The sequence below is a fragment of the Tachysurus fulvidraco genome, chromosome 1 (genome assembly GCF_022655615.1).
Source record: "Tachysurus fulvidraco isolate hzauxx_2018 chromosome 1, HZAU_PFXX_2.0, whole genome shotgun sequence".
In the NCBI taxonomy this organism is placed as follows: domain Eukaryota; kingdom Metazoa; phylum Chordata; class Actinopteri; order Siluriformes; family Bagridae; genus Tachysurus; species Tachysurus fulvidraco.
In genome coordinates this window covers 50,249,781-50,265,022 of record NC_062518.1, presented here as the reverse complement: position 1 = coordinate 50,265,022, position 15,242 = coordinate 50,249,781, and the positions used below count along the sequence as shown (strand labels likewise).

The following is a 15,242-nucleotide window of genomic DNA, read 5'->3' as shown; positions in this document are numbered from 1 at the left end:
AGGGAGCGTGTGCGTGTGAGGGAGCGTGTGCGTGTGAGGGAGCGTGTGCGTGTGAGAGTGCGTGTGAGAGTGCGTGAGAGTGTGTGCGTGAGAGTGTGTGCGTGAGAGTGTGTGCGTGAGAGTGTGTGCGTGTGAGAGTGCGTGTGAGAGTGCGTGTGAGAGTGCGTGAGAGTGTGTGCGTGAGAGTGTGTGCGTGAGAGTGTGTGCGTGTGAGAGTGCGTGTGCGTGTAAGAGTGCGTGTGAGGGTGTGTGAGAGTGAGAAGGTTTAGTGGTCACGTACACCCGCCTTGGCAAATTTCAGACAGAATATAATGTTGATATCAGTGGAATATTACATCGTTACTCTCTTTATTCTGTCATTAAGCTGTGGTTCTGATGTTCACTGTGTTTCTGTTCTGTTCCAGTCCTCCTTGGGGAATTCAAGCCCAGGTATGTGTCACATCTGTGTTACACATTATAATTGGAGATCATAGTAAAGTAATAAACACTGTGTGTCACAGTAAGTGTCACAGTGTCACAGTAAGTGTCACACTAAGTGTCACAGTAAGTGTCACAGTGTCACAGTAAGTGTCACAGTAAGTGTTTTATTCCTCTGATACTACAGTAATTTACTAGGAATTCATATTTCTCTAAAGACCTCTGTCACAGAATGACATTTATACAGTTCATCTGTTCGTCACATTTAATGTCACGAGATAAGTTTCTGTTGTCATTTTATAGTAACTAATAATCAGATAGTTACATATCCTGTGTGTGTGTGTGTGTGTGTGTGTGTGTGTGTGTGTGTGTGTGTGTGTGTGTGTGTACAGGGGTGTCCGTGGGATCAGACAGTGTAGATTTGGACCCATCAGTAGAGAGGGTGAATGATTTTGAGGACGAGCGTACAGGAGAGGACGAGGAGCTGACCAGAGACACTACCTTCACTACGGAGATAGAGGATCTCACACGGGTAACACACACAGTAAACGCAGTACACACACACACACACTCACACGCACGCGCGCACACACACACACAAGAAATTTACACTGAACAGTGTATTTTTTCCCTGTGAGCAGGAGAGCGAGATGCCGATCCAGGAGCTCCGCAGTCTGTACGGATATGAGGTCTCCGGCTCTCCAGAGGAAGAGGACGAGGACGATGAGGAGGAGGAAGAGGACGTGGAGGAGGAGGATGAAGATGATGAAGTTGAGGAGGTGGATAATGATGAGAGCAGTAGGAGTACTGGGGAGCTCAAACGGAACAAGGTGATCTTCTCCGTATTTTACTAGTTTTTCTCCTCAGTGTTTTACAGTAAAGTTTCGTTTGTTCTTCACTGTATTCGAATTTTCTTCCAGAACCTTCTGTAATGATTTTATTTTTATATCATAGTTACACTATGTTATAACCTCATGTTATGTTGTAGCCTCATAATACTATTGTTCAGATTAATTTTCTCATTAATAAAATTCTTTATTTAGTTATTTATTTTGTATGGTGTGTGTGTGTGTGTCCGGGCATTTCCAGGACGAATGCGTGAAGAGTGTGTCTCAGGGTGTGGACAGTCAGAGTGGTGGTGAAGGTCGTTCTCTTTCTGCTAAAGAACTCATCCGTCCTCAGAACTGCAGATACTTCAACAGTCAGTACAACTGTCAATACACTCATACACACCTGTACTCTACACTCATACACACCTGTACTCTACACTCATACACACCTGTACTCTACACTCATACACACCTGTACTCTACACTCATACACACCTGTACTCTACACTCATACACACCTGTACTCTACACTAATACACACCTGTACTCTACACTAATATACACCTGTACTCTACACTCATACACACCTGTACTCTATACTCATACACACCTGTACTCTACACTCATACACACCTGTACTCTACACTCATACACACCCGTACTCTATACTCATACACACCTGTACTCTACACTCATACACACCTGTACTCTACACTCATACACACCCGTACTCTATACTCATACACACCTGTACTCTACACTCATACACACCTGTACTCTACACTCATACACACCTGTACTCTATACTCATACACACCTGTACTCTACACTCATACACACCTGTACTCTACACTCATACACACCCGTACTCTATACTCATACACACCTGTACTCTACACTCATACACACCTGTCAATACACTAATACACACCTGTACTCTACACTCATACACACCTGTACTCTACACTCATACACACCTGTACTCTACACTCATACACACCTGTACTCTACACTCATACACACCTGTACTCTATACTCATACACACCTGTACTCTACACTCATACACACCTGTACTCTACACTCATACACACCCGTACTCTATACTCATACACACCTGTACTCTACACTCATACACACCTGTCAATACACTAATACACACCTGTACTCTACACTCATACACACCTGTACTCTACACTCATACACACCTGTACTCTACACTCATACACACCTGTACTCTACACTCATACACACCTGTCAATACACTAATACACACCTGTACTCTACACTCATACACACCTGTACTCTACACTCATACACACCTGTACTCTACACTAATTACACACCTGTACTCTACACTAATACACACCTGTACTCTACACTCATACACACCTGTACTCTACACTCATACACACCTGTACTCTATACTCATACACACCTGTACTCTACACTCATACACACCCGTACTCTATACTCATACACACCTGTACTCTACACTCATACACACCTGTACTCTATACTCATACACACCTGTACTCTACACTCATACACACCTGTACTCTACACTCATACACGCCTGTACTCTACACTCATACACGCCTGTACTCTACACTCATACACACCTGTACTCTACACTAATACACACCTGTACTCTACACTAATACACACCTGTACTCTACACTCATACACACCTGTACTCTACACTCATACACACCTGTACTCTACACTCATACACACCTGTACTCTACACTCATACACACCTGTACTCTACACTCATACACACCTGTACTCTACACTCATACACACCTGTACTCTACACTCATACACACCTGTACTCTACACTCATACACACCTGTACTCTACACTCATACACACCTGTACTCTACACTCATACACACCTGTACTCTACACTCATACACACCTGTACTCTACACTCATACACACCTGTACTCTACACTCATACACACCTGTACTCTACACTCATACACACCTGTACTCTACACTCATACACACCTGTACTCTACACTCATACACACCTGTACTCTACACTCATACACACCTGTACTCTACACTCATACACACCTGTACTCTACACTCATACACACCTGTACTCTACACTCATACACACCTGTACTCTACACTCATACACACCTGTACTCTACACTCATACACACCTGTACTCTACACTCATACACACCTGTACTCTACACTCATACACACCTGTACTCTACACTCATACACACCTGTACTCTACACTCATACACACCTGTACTCTACACTCATACACACCTGTACTCTACACTCATACACACCTGTACTCTACACTCATACACGCCTGTACTCTACACTCGTACACGCCTGTACTCTACACTCGTACACGCCTGTACTCTACACTCGTACACGCCTGTACTCTACACTCATACACGCCTGTACTCTACACTCATACACGCCTGTACTCTACACTCATACACGCCTGTACTCTACACTCATACACACCTGTACTCTACACTCATACACACCTGTACTCTACACTCATACACACCTGTACTCTACACTCATACACACCTGTACTCTACACTCATACACACCTGTCAATACACTCATACACACCTGTACTCTACACTCATACACACCTGTACTCTACACTCATACACACCTGTACTCTACACTAATTACACACCTGTACTCTACACTAATTACACACCTGTACTCTACACTCATACACACCTGTACTCTACACTCATACACACCTGTACTCTACACTCATACACACCTGTACTCTACACTCATACACACCTGTCAATACACTCATACACACCTGTCAATACACTCATACACACCTGTCAATACACTCATACACACCTGTCAATACACTCATACACACCTGTCAATACACTAATACACACCTGTACTCTACACTAATACACACCTGTACTCTACACTAATACACACCTGTACTCTACACTAATACACGCCTGTACTCTACACTCATACACGCCTGTACTCTACACTCATACACGCCTGTACTCTACACTCATACACGCCTGTACTCTACACTCATACACGCCTGTACTCTACACTCATACACGCCTGTACTCTACACTCATACACGCCTGTACTCTACACTCATACACGCCTGTACTCTACACTCATACACGCCTGTACTCTACACTCATACACACCTGTACTCTACACTCATACACACCTGTACTCTACACTCATACACACCTGTACTCTACACTCATACACACCTGTACTCTACACTCATACACACCTGTACTCTACACTCATACACGCCTGTACTCTACACTAATTACACACCTGTACTCTACACTCATACACACCTGTACTCTACACTCATACACACCTGTACTCTACACTCGTACACACCTGTATGCTACATTACTGCTCATACACTTCATCTCACTTTATTGTGTTAATATAAATCCTGCTTTTCTCAGATAACGAAGTGGATGAAGAGTCTGAGGAGGATGAAGACTATATTCCCTCAGAGGACTGGAAGAAGGTAAACGCTCCCCCTCTATGTTATGTTCCTTTCTCTCACTCTGTAGTGATGTGTGAGTGATGGCTGATTATACTGTGTGTGTGTGTGTGTGTGTGTGTGTGTGTGTGTGTGTGTGTGTGTGTGTGTGTGTGTGTGTCTAACAGGAGATCATGGTAGGGTCTATGTATCAGGCTGAAACTCCAGCTGGACTCTGTAAATATAAAGAGAACGAGCGAGGTACACTTCACATACACACATCACCTTGTCACACTCAAGCAGGGTTAAGTTCGTGTTTAATAACTTTCTCCTGATGGTGTTCAGTGTACGAGAATGACGATCAGCTGCTTTGGAACCCAGAGTTCCTCCCTGAGCACACAGTGGTGGAGTTTCTGACCGAGGCGTGTAAACGCACCGGGGAGGAGACCGGAGTCGAAGCCATACCTGAGGGCTCACACATCAAAGATAATGAACAGGTAATCACAGAATACAAGTAATGAACAGCTAATCTACAATTTGATAGGTGTCATTAACACATTGAAATGTGTGCGTGTGTGTGTGTGTGTGAGCAGGCACTGTATGAACTTGTAAAGTGTGACTTTGACACAGAAGAAGCTCTGAGAAGACTGAGGTTTAATGTGAAAGCAGCCCGAGGTGAGGACTTCATGATGCTAGCACTTGTCTACAATGAATGTTTAGCTAACACTAGCTAGCCACCATCTGTGTTAGCACTATTAAAGCTGTACTTATGATAGATTCTCCTCTGCAGAAGAGTTGTCAGTGTGGACGGAGGAGGAATGTAGACATTTTGAACAGGGTCTAAAGGCTTACGGGAAAGATTTTCACCTCATCCAAGCTAACAAGGTAAGCAGGTGTGTTATGAAGTTTTATCGATGCAGCGTGATGTGACGCTGATGACGACGCGGGGTAACGTGTTACAGGTGAGGACGCGGTCGGTGGGAGAGTGTGTCGCCTTTTATTACATGTGGAAGAAATCTGAGCGATACGACTTCTTCGCTCAGCAGACGCGACTCGGCAAGAGGAAGTACAACCTTCATCCGGGAGTGACGTAGGTGTTTCCTACAGACTTATAGTCCTCCGATGACTGCCAAGACTTATTTATTTTATGGAGTTTATTAAACTAATCTCATTGACCAATCACAGCTGTCTCTGAATGCAGTAGTGTGATAAAATTCTGAAACTCATGTTCACATTCCCACTACTACTAAGTAATTAGTTATTCAGTCGTTATCCAATGTTAATAGTTCTAGTTGATTTGGCCCACAGCTGCCTACCAATCAGAAGCCAGTATTCTATAGTCATGCTCTAAAGCAGTATATGATGTCATCAAATGATTAAACTCAGGCACCGATGTACCTTTTGTAGGGATTATATGGATCGACTATTAGATGAGACCGAGAGCGCAGCATCAAGTCGAGCAGCCACGCCCCCTACTACCATCGGCCAATCAGAGAGGGAGGAGGTCTCTACCCACAATGGTGAGCATGAACACATATTTATGTTCATATTAACATAAGAATGTTACAGCAAATTAATACCAAAATTACTCCCTGCTGCAGGTCTAAGTGTGCATGGCTGTGTCCCAAATGCAGACACCACCAACACTGATGTGAAACATGACAACCTGCAAATAGACGGAAACGACTCGACCCGCGACTCTATTGGCTGTGAACGCAACGGATCACTAAAGCGTCAACAAGACATCCAAAGTGCAGAACGGCCATCTAAAAAATGCAGGACAGAATCAGAGCCACCCGTTCATGCTGAAATGGACTCTTCAGAGGTTAAAGAGGACTGAACTGCCGAAGCAGGACACATCCAGGACCGCTGTCCAAACTGAAATGGACTTTACCGAGGTTAGACAACTGAACTGCTGAAGCAGGACAGAGACAAGATGTTTGATCGTGCTGAAATCCACTTTACAAAGTCGATTTGCTGAAGCAGGACAGACTCGGATTCCCCCATCTATGCCATAATGGACTCTTCTGAGATAATAGAAGACTTGTGATGCAGGACAGATATAAACTCTCTGTGCTTTCCTGGGGTGTTACCATAACAGAACTGCAGATGGAGCAGAAACCAAAGGCCATACCAAATCCAGATAAGACTGGGATGGGGTTTATTTTACAGATCCTGATTCTAGGATTTTGTCACAATCCAAAGTCGCCGTGGACGAGATGCTTGTTAGCGTAGTTGGGTTTTACACAGAACATGTCAATTCTATTTGTACTGGAATTTGCCTGATTATTTTTTTACCGCTGAGATATATTTATATTTTCTAAGTGAAACACTCTGCAGGTGAGCGACTGGACAGTGGAAGAGACGAGAGTGAGAGTGAGACAGGTGTCCCTTGTCATGGCTTCGCTCTGTTTGGTTTGTACAGATTTGTACAGAAATCACACTTTTTGATAATCACTCTGTACATGTTCCTGTTTCTGTCCTTTCACTTCCTTTAAAGATAAAACTTCAGTTTGTGATTTTTGAGCTGCACAAAACAACCTCATGATGAAAATGAAATTAATCTCAGTCTCCTGACTCAGACCTGTCGTGTTTAATTTTTTTTAATACATTTTTATTGATCTTACTGTTCATACCACTTTAAAAAGCTCACACTCGGTAGTGTCCATGTTTCCCAACACATCTGATGGAAGACATTAGATTTTTGACAAAAATATAATTTCTCCAGTTTAGGTTTTTATTGTTGTAGATCTTCAGTGTCTAATATTGTTTATTTTCTAATAGCCGAGTCAAAATCTTAAAAAGAAATTGGTTTGTTTATTTTCTAATTGGTTCTATTCCGAAGCATACAGTAAAAACACCTGGAAAAGAAAGGGCCTGAAAATCAAATTGCTAAAGTATTTATTCTGTTAACAGTCCTACATTTTGTCTTCACGATTTAAGCAGTAAAAATAAATGAACCGAATGAAGATGCGAATCTGGAATGATTGACAGTTGTACAGATGGTTTGAATGTTCCAGTATTTACTGACTTCCATTTAGAGAGAAATATAGAAAATTATAATAATTAATAATAAATTGTGCATGTAAACCTAACGAAAAGAGAGCAGAGGTGTTGAGGTTGTGGTCTTTACTGTAAAATACTCCAGCTTGGAAGCAAAAATAATACCTTATTAAGATGTGGTTGTACTTAATGAACATGTTACTAGGTCATGAACATGTATTATAATTTTAATTTAGTAGTGATGTCATCAGCAGAGCTCCATACTTTCTTAATTCCAGCTCCTTAAAAGCAGTGGTTATGTGAAAATGTGAATATGGTTTAGAGACCAGTGTGAACGGTAAGTGAAATCACTCACCAGCGCTGAATGTGAGGAGGAGGAGAAACTGGACACTGTTAGGAATGCTGAAGAATCTCCTGTCTGAAAACATGACAATCCCATCAGTGCACACAGGTAACATCAGGTGTGTAGCCTAGGGGTTAAGGTGTTGGGTTACCAATCGGAAGGTTGTGAGTTTGATTCCTACGTCCACCAAGCTGCCACTGCTGGGCCCCTGAGAAAGACCCTTAACCCTCAATTGCTCAATTGAATAAAAAAAAAAAAAAAAGTAAGTCGCTCTGGATAAGGGCGTCTGCTAAATATGTAAGTGTGTGTGTTTTGTACATGCAGATAATTTACCACAGTGAAAAACAAATTTCTTAAAGTATTGTACTGGGTTAGTGTTACATTTAATTTCTTCTTGTGTACTAAATCTGTTACACGTTTTTATTTAAATGGGTCAATAATAATAATCAGCTCTTCTCTTAGCACTGTACTCTTAGTTTTAGTTATGTACCAAATTGTTTGAATTTCTTTTAAATACTTTTATTAATAATTATGAAATGTATCAGTCAGGATTTAGGCCTCATCAAAGCACAGAGACAGCGCAGGTTAAAGTGGTAAATGAGCTGTTACTGGTCTCTGATCAGGGTCGTGTCTCTCTGCCGAGGTTGTTTGATCTTAGTGCAGCTTTTGTTGCCATTGACCATGTTATCCTACTTTATGGGCTAGATCCTGGATCAGGTCTTATTCAAATCAAAATCAAATGAAATGTTATTGGTCACACACATATACATAAGGGTACGACATGCAGTGACATGCTTTCTGCAACTGTCCGGTATATAAGCATAAAAATGAATGCAATTCAGGATTAAAAAATAAACCAAAAATAAAAGGAAATAGATAAATAAAAAAGTATAAACTATATTTAAAAAAAACTATATAAAAACTATATAAAATATCAAAATATAAGTAGAGAAATAATGTATATGCATAAATATACATATGATATAAATGTGTATGGTTTTTAAAGATTGTCCTTAAAGTGTCCAGGTGCAGTATGGTGTGTAAATAGTGTATAAAGTGGCACTGTGCTGTGCAAGTCCAGAGTTAAAGTGACAGTCAGTCCAGAGTTAAAGTGTCGGTGTCAGTATAGAGTTAAAGTGACGGTGTCAGTCCAGAGTTAAAGTGTCGGTGTCAGTATAGAGTTAAAGTGTCGGTGTCAGTCCAGAGTTAAAGTGTCGGTGTCAGTCCAGAGTTAAAGTGTCGGTGTCAGTATAGAGTTAAAGTGTCAGTATATAGTTAAAGTGTCGGTGTCAGTCCAGAGTTAAAGTGACAGTCAGTCCAGAGTTAAAGTGTCAGTGTCAGTCCAGAGTTAAAGTGTCAGTGTTAGTCCAGAGTTAAAGTGTCAGTGTTAGTCCAGAGTTAAAGTGTCAGTGTCAGTATAGAGTTAAAGTGTCGGTGTCAGTCCAGAGTTAAAGTGACAGTCAGTCCAGAGTTAAAGTGTCAGTGTCAGTCCAGAGTTAAAGTGTCAGTAACAGTCCAGAGTTAAAGTGTCAGTGTCGGTATAGAGTTAAAGTGTCAGTGTCAGTCCAGAGTTAAAGTGTCAGTGTCAGTATAGAGTTAAAGTGTCAGTGTCAGTCCAGAGTTAAAGTGACAGTCAGTCCAGAGTTAAAGTGTCAGTGTAAGTCCAGAGTTAAAGTGTCAGTGTCAGTATATAGTTAAAGTGTCAGTGTCAGTCCAGAGTTAAAGTGACAGTCAGTCCAGAGTTAAAGTGTCAGTGTCAGTATATAGTTAAAGTGTCAGTGTCAGTCCAGAGTTAAAGTGACAGTCAGTCCAGAGTTAAAGTGACAGTCAGTCCAGAGTTAAAGTGTCAGTGTAAGTCCAGAGTTAAAGTGTCAGTGTCAGTATAGAGTTAAAGTGTCGGTGTCAGTCCAGAGTTAAAGTGACAGTCAGTCCAGAGTTAAAGTGTCAGTGTCAGTATATAGTTAAAGTGTCAGTGTCAGTCCAGAGTTAAATTGTCAGTCCAGAGTTAAAGTGTCAGTGTCAGTCCAGAGTTAAAGTGACAGTGTCAGTATAAAGTGTCAGTGTCAGTCCAGAGTTAAAGTGACAGTCAGTCCAGAGTTAAAGTGTCAGTGTCAGTATAAAGTGTCAGTGTCAGTCCAGAGTTAAAGTGACAGTCAGTATAGAGTTAAAGTGTCAGTGTCAGTCCGGAGTCAAAATGTCAGTCCAGAGTTAAAGTGACCGTGTCAGTCCAGAGTTAAAGTGTCAGTGTCAGTATAGAGTTAAAGTGTCAGTAACAGTCCAGAGTTAAAGTGTCAGTGTCAGTATAGAGTTAAAGTGTCAGTAACAGTCCAGAGTTAAAGTGTCAGTAACAGTCCAGAGTTAAAGTGTCAGTGCATAAAAACAGTGTAGATGGAGAGAGAGGTCCATCACTATTATTTAAATGATCGCTATCAGTTTGTAGATCTAAATGGTGACCACTCTAACAAAGGTAATGTTCAGTGTTCCACAAGGTTCCTTTTTTAGGCCCATTGATTTTCTCCCTATATATGCTACCCCTTGGTGCAATTATTCATAAACATGGTATTGGCTTCCACTGTTTTATCTATGAAGTTGTTTGGTTTTAAATTAATGATCTGAATTTCTGCCTTATAATCTCAATTTTCCCATTAAAATAATTCATGAACTCATTTGCTGCTGCATATTAACGGAGCTCACTTTTCTACATTTATTTTACTACTATTTAATGTTGGTACAGTATTAAATAAAAAAATAGGATTATTTCTGGGGTTGAGAGATTTCTGTAGCTGAGGATGCATTCCTTCCATGAGACTTGAAATACTATTGATTTCCTAGCTGATTGTTTTAAATTCGTGTGTTGTCGTACCAAAGCGCACACTTTTTGCTCTCTAATTACTTTCCTTTTAAGTGGAGCTACAATTTCTAGGGTGTAGAGAAACATTGGCTCTAAATAGTCAGTCACCTGATCAAGTTCTGTGGGTCAGATCGTGATCCAATCAAGGATGATAATTCTGGAAGACTGTTGGTAAATCTCTCTGTAGTAGTGGATGTAAATTAAGTTTAACACGGCAATGTGGCAAATTATAAATATTGTGTCCGAAGTGCAATTTAAATGATATATATATACAGTACAGACCAAAAGTTTGGACACCCCTTCTCATTCAAAGAGTTTACTTTATTTTCATGACTATGAAAATTGTAGATTCATGCTGAAGGCATCAAAACAATGAATGAACACGTGTGGAATTATATACATACATAACAAAAAAGTGTGAAACAACTGAAAATATGTCATATTCTAGGTTCTTCAAAGTCGCCACCTTTTGCTCTGATTACTGCTTTGCACACTCTCGGCATTCTCTTGATGAGCTTCAAGAAGTAGTCACCTGAAATGGTCTTCCGACAGTCTTGAAGGAGCTCTCAGAGATGCTTAGCACGTGTTGGCCCTTTTGTCTTCACTCTGCGGTCCAGCTCACCCCAAACCATCTCGATCGGGTTCAGGTCCGGTGACTGTGGAGGCCAGGTCATCTGGTGCAGCACCACATCACTCTCCTTCATGGTCAAATAGCCCTTACACAGCCTGGAGGTGTGTTTGGGGTCGTTGTCCGATTGAAAAGGTGGTGTGTCCAAACTTTTGGTCTGTACATATATATATATGTATATATATACATATGTATATATATATATATATATACTGTGTGTATATATATATATATATATATATATATATATATATATATCTATATATATATATATATATATATATATATAATATATTTAATCTGAGGGTTAGAATGAGATCAAGAGTTTGACCTCCATTATGAGTGGGTCCTATTACATTCTGGTTCTCCCCTACTTTATCTAAGATGGAAACAAATGCTGTTCTCAGAGGATCTTCTAACTTATCAAAATGAATATTAAAGTTTCCAAATTTTAATTTTATATTTGCACAAACACAATCATACACATGTCAGTAAAATGTTTGTTATCTATATAAAAATAGTTCACATTTACATTAATGTAAAAGAATAAGATGGAATAAAATATAATATATTTGTATATACAGAAGGTTGCAATAGGAAAATAGATAAAATATCGAAAAATGCAAGTGTGCAAAAGAGTCCGGCTGAGGTAGTGGGTGATTTGGAATAGTCCTTGCAGGAAAAAGCTCCTCCTCATTCTCTCTGCGTTTGCCTTTAATGAGCAGAAGTACTTTCTTTATGGCAACAGAGAGAATAGAATCTTCCTGGCTTTGGTCTCAGCTGATCGCTTCACTTTTTGAAGAGCTCGTCTGTCTTGTCTTGTGCTTTTTCCCAAACCAGGCTGTGATGCTTCCTGTCAGGATGCTCTCAATAGTTCATTATTACACTCAGACTCAGAGATGGTGATAATAGCAAAGAAGTAAAGAAAGAATTTTATCTTGCAGCAGCAAAGGCTTCTTCCATACAGTGCAATATCTACACAGTGAAAAGGCAAATTCTAGTGTTTTAGCTCTACCATTTGTACTCCGTGTGTGTGTGTGTGTGTGTGTGTGTGTGTGTGTGTGTGTGTGTGTGTGTGTGTGTGTGTGTGTTCATGCACCCTTGCTGGTTAAGGAAGATGTATACATTTTGAATGATCACAATCTTCACCCCACACACCCCTCATACACACTCTTCACCCCACACACCCCTCATAAACGCTCTTCACTCCACACACCCCTCTCACACACTCTTACATACAGTGATTGGTTTCCAGTATGATTTGGTTTGTCTACAAGTTATAAACAAATATAGTTTAAACCGTCATGTGGGCGGTGCTACATTCTTACCTGACTCATGTTTCCGCCATTTCACCTGTTCCTTGTTCACCTTGATTGTCACCTTGATTCCTTGTTTGTGTGTTTTACTCTGAAGAAGATTTTAAAACACCTGACCCTGGTTATGACACCACATCTTTTAGTAATTCTGTATAAGATGTATGTATGTTTCCATCCTGACTTTCCCACATGATGACTACACATATAACAGTCTCTCTAAGCTAAAGGACTCATTGCTGCCACATGAGCTAAATCATACATAATGTGTGATTTTACTGTAATAAAGATTTTGAATATAATTAAATAAAATTCTTTCTAAAATGTCAAAAAAAGAGACTCCCCTTAATTAAAAAAAAATTATATATATATATATATATATATATATATATATATATATATATATATATATATATATATATATACGTATATATATATACGTATATATATATATATATATATATATATATATATATATATATATATATATATATGTACATATAAATAAAGCTCTTTTATTACTGTCTTTTCCTTTAGTACTTTTCCTGTCTTGTTGTTTTCCTAAATCATATTTTATTCTCTGACAGAATGGGATTGTCAGTCAGTCATAAGGAAAGCTGGTTTTATCTGGGCTTTAACCTCCCACTACTCTGATATCCACACAGAACACTGTTACACCAGCTGCTCTATCCTCTGTCTATACTCTCTCTCAGTCACCACTAGAAACATACAGGGGTGGTGGTGGGACAGGTCTACTGTCTTACTTTGTCTCATTAACCTTTAATCTCTCTTAAATTCCATGCAGTTTAACTTTCCTTTCCCCTAGGAATTCCTGAACGAAGTGGACACACTCCTCAGTCACGATCTCTGTCCTTCTCCTACCTAAAACATCCAGCATCTCCACTTCATCTGTAGCTTCCTGCACTTTTATCTCTTCCTGATCCTGACTCCTTCTCACAGTTTACACTTTCTCTTTGGGCTGTAAATGAAGTGTTTATATGCAGTGTCACTGTCCAGCTCCTCTTTCCTTTAAGGAGAAGCTTTTACACTCCCATCACTACAACTTTTAAACTTCTGACGGTAAGTTCATTATAAACATTATTATAAAGATATATTTTACTATTACATATTAAACATATTACAATATTTTTACAGTATTACAGATTAAACTCATTATGAAGAGTTTATGTATAATGAGGAAAAGCACTAAACATTATTTTTAGTAATATTTTAAATGTTTTTGTGAATAAATGTGAAAGTGTGATGTATTAATTATAGAAAATATAGTTTATGTAGTGATCTTGTCTCAGTTAAACCACATAAGTGTTTATGACTTTTATCACTAGCTCTATTGTTATTACAGACCAAGTGCTGCTGGTACAAGGCTCCTATTGTAACTGTTTTAATGTTCAACTGTTAACTCCTTATGGGAGTCTGTGACACACATTACACACTTTGGTGGAGTTTTATCTGGCACATTTATAGAGGACAGTTCAAAGTATCCAGATATCAAATGTTTGGGATATTTTTGGGGTATTAAATTTCAGCGATCACCCATCTCTGTTGCACCACCTACAGGCCAAAGCTAAAGGTACATTTTTTACATTTTATAGTTGATCTTTTTTCTGCTGAATTCTTTTCTCATTGGCGATTTGAACAGACTCATCATGTAGGGTTTTTTTTTTGGGGAAAAACACCTTTGAGTAATAATCCTAGACCATTGATCTTATCAGCACAAATTTTAGTATCTATAGAGGGGTCTGAACAAAGGTTATTCAAATCATTTTTCTGGGACAATCAATGTGGCCGCTGTCACTAATGAAACTCAGTGGTGAAGACACCAAAAAAAGAAATAACCATATGTCAGCAATGCTTGATTGGATGTCATTTATTACTAGGGGAATATTGGCTACCCACCAAGTGCATCATCACTATAAAAGCCTTTTTGTTTTTAAGCCATATTGATAGTATTGTTGTTTTTTAAGGTTTTCTGTGGCCGCCCATAGAAGCCCTAAGTGGATGTCGGTGAACCTGATACACCTTCAGAGTATAACATTTGAATCTCTTTTGTGATTTGTGATAGTTATTTTCTCTGAATCCCTGCAGCCCTGGGTCAAGGGGGATGTTGTAGCTTAGTGGTTAAGGTGTTGGACTGCAGTTTGGAAGGTTGTGAGTTTGAACCCCAGGTTTAACAAGCTGCTGGTGCTGGGCTCCTCCTGATCAAGGTCCTTAACCCTCAGTTCCTTAGTTGTATAAAAATAAGATAAAATGTATGTTGCTCTGGATAAGGAAGTCTGCTAAATGATTAATTTAATACACATATGTCAAACTCAGGCCCGCGGGCCAAATGTGGCCCCCGGTGTAATTATATTTGGCCC

At 39.8% G+C, this 15,242-nt stretch overlaps 2 protein-coding genes across 10 annotated transcripts in view; both read left to right on the top strand.

The window, feature by feature from the left end:
* Positions 1-7,303, top strand: part of mier1b (mesoderm induction early response 1b, transcriptional regulator) — a 13,598-nt gene extending 6,295 nt beyond the window's left edge. The window contains exons 2-13 of the mRNA XM_047814150.1: positions 405-429; positions 810-949; positions 1,059-1,247; positions 1,507-1,618; positions 4,707-4,771; positions 4,915-4,987; positions 5,072-5,223; positions 5,320-5,401; positions 5,517-5,611; positions 5,689-5,816; positions 6,134-6,246; positions 6,328-7,303. Of these exons, the coding sequence (XP_047670106.1) occupies positions 405-429; positions 810-949; positions 1,059-1,247; positions 1,507-1,618; positions 4,707-4,771; positions 4,915-4,987; positions 5,072-5,223; positions 5,320-5,401; positions 5,517-5,611; positions 5,689-5,816; positions 6,134-6,246; positions 6,328-6,566 (1,413 nt within the window). The 3' untranslated portion in view covers positions 6,567-7,303. The remainder of the gene's footprint in view (positions 1-404; positions 430-809; positions 950-1,058; positions 1,248-1,506; positions 1,619-4,706; positions 4,772-4,914; positions 4,988-5,071; positions 5,224-5,319; positions 5,402-5,516; positions 5,612-5,688; positions 5,817-6,133; positions 6,247-6,327) is intronic.
* The window catches only part of LOC113636588, a 204,478-nt gene that overhangs the window by 93,412 nt on the left and 95,824 nt on the right, over positions 1-15,242 (top strand). Inside the window, exon 1 of one of the 9 annotated variants that reach the window (XM_047813874.1) lies at positions 13,551-13,944. The exons of 5 other annotated variants lie outside the window; for them this stretch is intronic. The gene's annotated coding sequence lies outside the window, so the exon portion shown is untranslated. Of the gene's footprint in view, positions 1-13,550; positions 13,945-14,272; positions 14,456-15,242 lie in introns of those variants that run through there. 3 more of the 9 variants (XM_047813859.1, XM_047813877.1, XM_047813870.1) reach the window with 3 other exon arrangements.